Source organism: Otolemur garnettii, unplaced genomic scaffold, assembly GCF_000181295.1.
Source record: "Otolemur garnettii isolate 467f Iridium unplaced genomic scaffold, OtoGar3 scaffold00052, whole genome shotgun sequence".
NCBI lineage: Eukaryota > Metazoa > Chordata > Mammalia > Primates > Galagidae > Otolemur > Otolemur garnettii.
This window is the reverse complement of record NW_003852447.1, coordinates 6,871,411-6,876,164: the sequence shown is the minus strand read 5'-3', so window position 1 is coordinate 6,876,164 and position 4,754 is coordinate 6,871,411. Positions and strand designations below refer to the sequence as shown.

General features: G+C 39.3%; 1 protein-coding gene across 1 annotated transcript; it reads right to left on the bottom strand.

Annotated features, from left to right (window-relative positions):
- Positions 1-3,063: 3,063 nt before the first annotated feature.
- GPR33 (G protein-coupled receptor 33) lies at positions 3,064-4,080 on the bottom strand. Its single transcript, XM_003791983.2, has one exon. It carries the CDS (start codon positions 4,078-4,080, stop codon positions 3,064-3,066), a length of 1,017 nt encoding a protein of 338 aa, XP_003792031.1.
- Between the last annotated feature and the right edge of the window lie 674 nt (positions 4,081-4,754).

Genomic DNA, 4,754 nt, shown 5'->3' with positions numbered 1-4,754 from the left:
TTCTATCTTTTGTAGAAAGGTCTTACCCTTGCTCTTCCTAAGGCTGATCTTGAGCTGAAGCAATCCTCCTTCCTTGGCCTACCAGAGTGCTAGGATTATAGGCCACCTTGCCTGCCTTGTATTTTGTTTTCTGTTCTGTGCTTTGCCATATTTGATTCTTTAAATCTCCCACACCTCCCTTTGCTCAGAGAGAAGGTGACTTTAAGCATAAGCTCCCCTTCTACATTCATTGGCCACTGAATTAAAACCTAAATACCTTTTAATTAGGTGCTCTTTCTTTGGGGCTGATATATAGTAGGAAAAAAAAAACCCACAGTATTTTTGTAGCAATATCTTATATTTATACAGAGCTTTACATATTGTGATTGCCCAAACTCACTTTTTATTAAATGTCTTTTATTGGATATCAATTGTGTTAAATGTTATAATAAAGAAATACTAATTTTGGGAGGCTGAGGCAGGGGGATTACTTGAGGCTGGGAGCTTGAAACCAGCCTGGGAAATATAATAAAATCTCATTTCTTCTGGCTTTTTTTTTTTTTTGAGACAGAATTTCACTATGTCACCCTCAGTAGAGTGCTGTGGTGTCACAGCTCACGGCAACCTCAAAGTCTTGGGCTCAGCGATTCTCTTGCCTTAGCCTCCCAAGTAGCTGGGACTACAGGCAACCCCTACTTTTTGTTGTTGTTGTTGTTGCAGTTGTCATTGTTGTTTTTTTAGCAGGCCCAGGTCAGGTTCGAACCCACCAGCCTCAGTGTATGTGGCCAGCTCCCTAACCAATGAGCTACTGGCGCCAAGCCCACAATTACAGATTTAATCTACTCAGAGCCTTTTGTTATATTCCAGGTGGGCGAGACCAAGTCTCTCTTCCCAGTGGCCCAGGGAAGCCCTAATGCCAAGTCAATTGGCAAGATTTTTAGGTCATCATACCACTGTTATTTTGTCTTTCTCTCATTTTTCAAATTGACTAAGATGAAAATTTCTCACTATAAAATGTTAGTCATGAAGGTTAATTTTTATTTCTTTCTGTAACTCCTTGTAATTAATATCATTTGCTCTGGGAATATCTGGGTAGGATATATGCCTGTGGTTTGGAATGGCTTGTGTAAAGTTAGGTGACACATTTAGGGACTGAGTGTGGGTTGTGCTGTAAATACCTACATGTTGAAGCCGTTGAACTAGATAGTCCAAATATCTATTGATTGACATCTATTGATTGACAGCTAAAACTAACTAAAAAGGTAATAGATCAGTGATTCTGTGTGGTCTTATATAACTTAGATGGGTGCTGTAAGGTATTGCAGAAAACTTGAAGCAAAATTTGAAAACCAGGAAAGACAAATTGATGTTAATGTTGCTATTCTAAAATTAAGTATACTATGACAGGCAGATATTTAACGATCTTAAGAACATAATTGTCTTAGTCCCAAATTATAAAGACAGCTTGATATGTAAATACATGTATTTAAAAGAGACACTTAACAAGTTTTTATACTTAAAACTTTAGTTTCTAGATATTTTAAAATGTTTTTGTACTGCAACATGGATATGACAAGATGAGCTCCTTGTCACCTCCGTGCTAAGTTTGGTCCATGTCAGTTAATTCAGGTGTTTAAATAAAGAGGCAGCTCTGTCTAAATGTCTGTTTGCTAGAAGATTCTGTGACAGAAAATTCAAATCCTTGGCTACCATTGGCATTTACCAATTGGTATTCCTATCTTTGAGAATCAGAGGTTAAGAATCACATGTGGGTTGGGAATGGTGGCTCACGCCTGTAATCCTAGCACTCTGAAAGTCTGAGGTAGGCGGATTGCTTGAGCTCAGGAGTTCGAGACCAGCCTGAGCAAGAGTGAGATCCCCCCCATCTCTCCTCAAAACAGAGAAAAACTAGCAGGGCATAGTGGTGCATGCCTTTAGTCTCAGCTACTTGGGAAAGCTGAGGCAGGAGGATCACTTGAGTCCAAGAGTTTGAGGTTGCTGTGAGCTATGATGACACCATGGCACTCTACCTAAGGGGACAGAATGAGACTGTCTTTAAAAAAAAAAAGGAAAAAGGAAAAAAGAATCACATGCGTACCATTTCTATCTACTAGGATGACTATACCATAGTTAAAAAAAAGAAAAATAGCAAGTATTGGTGAGGATGATGGAAAACTGAAACCTTGCACGTGGCTGGTGTAAGGGCAACATAGGACAGACTGAAAAGCTTGATGTTTCCTCAAAAAGTTAAACACAATATCACCATTTGACCCAGTCCTTCCACTCTTAGTTATATACCTAAAGTAATTAAAAACAAGGACTCACACAGATACTTGCACAGCATTATTTATAATAGTCAAAAATTGGAAACAACCCAAGTATCCATCCATAGTTGACTGGATTAAAAAAACTGGTATGTACATATGTACATACAATGAAATATTAATATAATTTGGCCGTGGAAAGGAGTACAGTTCTGATACTTGTTACAACATAGATGAACCTTGAAAACATTATACTAAGTGAAATAAGCCAGACACAAAAGGACAAATATTGTTTGATTTCACTTATATGAAATACCTAGAATACATAAATTCATAGAAATAGAAAGTAGACTGAAGGTTACTAGGGCCCGGGAGGAGGAGAAATGGGAAGTTTTAGTGAGCACAGAATTTCTCTTTGGAGTAATGAAAAAATCTGGAAATAGACAGTAGTCATGGTGGTACAACATGGTGAATGTAATTAATGTCACTGAAGTGTTCACTAGTATTGGTGAAAGGCAAACTTTATGTTGCATATATTTTTCCACAATAAAAAAAAGAGTAAAAAAAATCACATTGCTTGTTTTCTTGCAGCCCTTTTAATGTTCAGAGATCTGAACATTACAGCCTTGGTCTCTCTCTAACATAGGGACTATTGCCTACAAAAGCAGAGGGTACAACTCTAGTGCACCGGTTCTCAACCTGTGGGTCGTGACCCACAGGAACTGTATTACAGGGCTGCAGCATGAGGAAGGCTGAGAACCACTGCTCTAGTGGAATAACGGACAGAGTCTACGTTTGCTTAAGGCTCTACAATTTAAATTTAGGTTCCTGAATTTAGGTTATGTGTCCTTTCTACAGAAGAATCTTCATTAAATGCTGACTCAAACAGAGTAAGAATGGACTTCTTAAAAACCTTTTTGAAATTCTCCCCAATAAATAAGTACATCGTTGGAGAAAAGACAGTATTGAAGGAAGTGGTTAGTGCTGTAAGTATCGTAGTCAAGTCTAAAAGTAACGACTGATTCTTGATGAGAAGTAAGCCCTGGTATACATGGTAGGGCACCCAACATACAAAGAAAGAGATGATGGCTGCCGTCATGACTTTGAAGGGCTTGCTGGATTTAAACAGGCCCTTCTCTTTCATCTTGCTGGCTACTCTTTGGTAACAAAAGGTGATGATGAAGAAAGGCACAAGGAAGCCCAGCAAGAAACGGCTGATGAAAAAGGCGATGTGAATGCGTTGACTTAAAGTTTGCATCTCCTTTCTTTCCCAGTTAGTAGACACAACATAGTTATTCTGACAGATCAACTTTCCTTTTTGGTCATGATGTGTCTCCCTGAACACCAAATAGGGGATGCTGAGGGCAGTTGCAGAGATCCAGACTCCCAGGACAACGCTGAAAGCCCCGCGTGGGGTTCGATGCTGCAGGGACCATATCGGGTGAAGAATGAGAAGATAGCGATCGAGACTGATGGCCGAGAGGAAGAAAACAGAGGCAAAGATCCCCAGAGACAAAATGCTATTGACGACCTTGCACAAGGCAGTTCCGAAAGTCCAGTAATTATCCTCAAGCTGGGAGATGGCTATAAATGGCATTACCAATGTTGAAATAAAATACGTGAGAATGAGGTGAAAAAATAAGACAGTATTGACGGTCTGTTTCATCTTGAATTTTAGCACCCATAGATAGAGGCCGTTGATGATGGTACCAATTATAAATGACACAAACAAAGGAAGGGCGATGATTATTTTTGATACAGGAGCTGGAAAGTGTGTGCTGTTTCTTATTAAAGTAGAGCCATTTATTGAGTAATCAGTAGAGTTGATCAGATCCATAATTACCTGTGGAGTGAGAAACAGTGAAAATAACAAAAAAAGCAAAAGAAAAGGTTAAATGTAGGAATTAAAACAATAATTTTTGCATAGTAATAGTCCAAATGACCATATTTTAACAGTGGCACATATAATATTTCCACAGTAATATATAATACAAATCAAGTATTTTTCTAAGGTCTATAATGTTATGTTGTATGAGGAATTAAGATAAAATTAATCTGGGGGCGCCTGTGGTTCAGTGAGTAGGGCACTGGCCCCATATACTGAGTGTGGCAGGTTCAAACCTGGCTCTGGCCAAATGGCAACAACAACAACAAAATAGCCGGGTATTGTGGTGGGCAACTGTAGTGCCAGCTACTCAGGGGGCTGAGGCAAGAGAATCCCCTAAGCCCAAGAGCTGGAGGTTGCTGTGAGCTGTGATGCCACTGTACTCTACCAAGAGTGACAAAGTGAGACTATCTCTTAAAAAAAATAAAGATAAAATTAATCTGAGCATTAAAAATAGAAGTACTACAGGTTGGGAGTAGTAGCTCATGTCTGTAATCTTAGCACTTTGAGAGGCAGAGGTGGGAGGATTGCTTGAAGCCAGGAGTTTGTTTGTTTGTTTTCTTTTGAGACAGAGTCTCACACTATTGCCCTGGGTAGAATGCCATGGTGTCATCATAGGTCACATC

Bases quoted from the DNA above. Each gene is read 5' to 3' on its own strand.
- GPR33 (XM_003791983.2), bottom strand. From the start codon at position 4,080: ATGGATCTGATCAACTCTACTGATTACTCAATAAATGGCTCTACTTTA.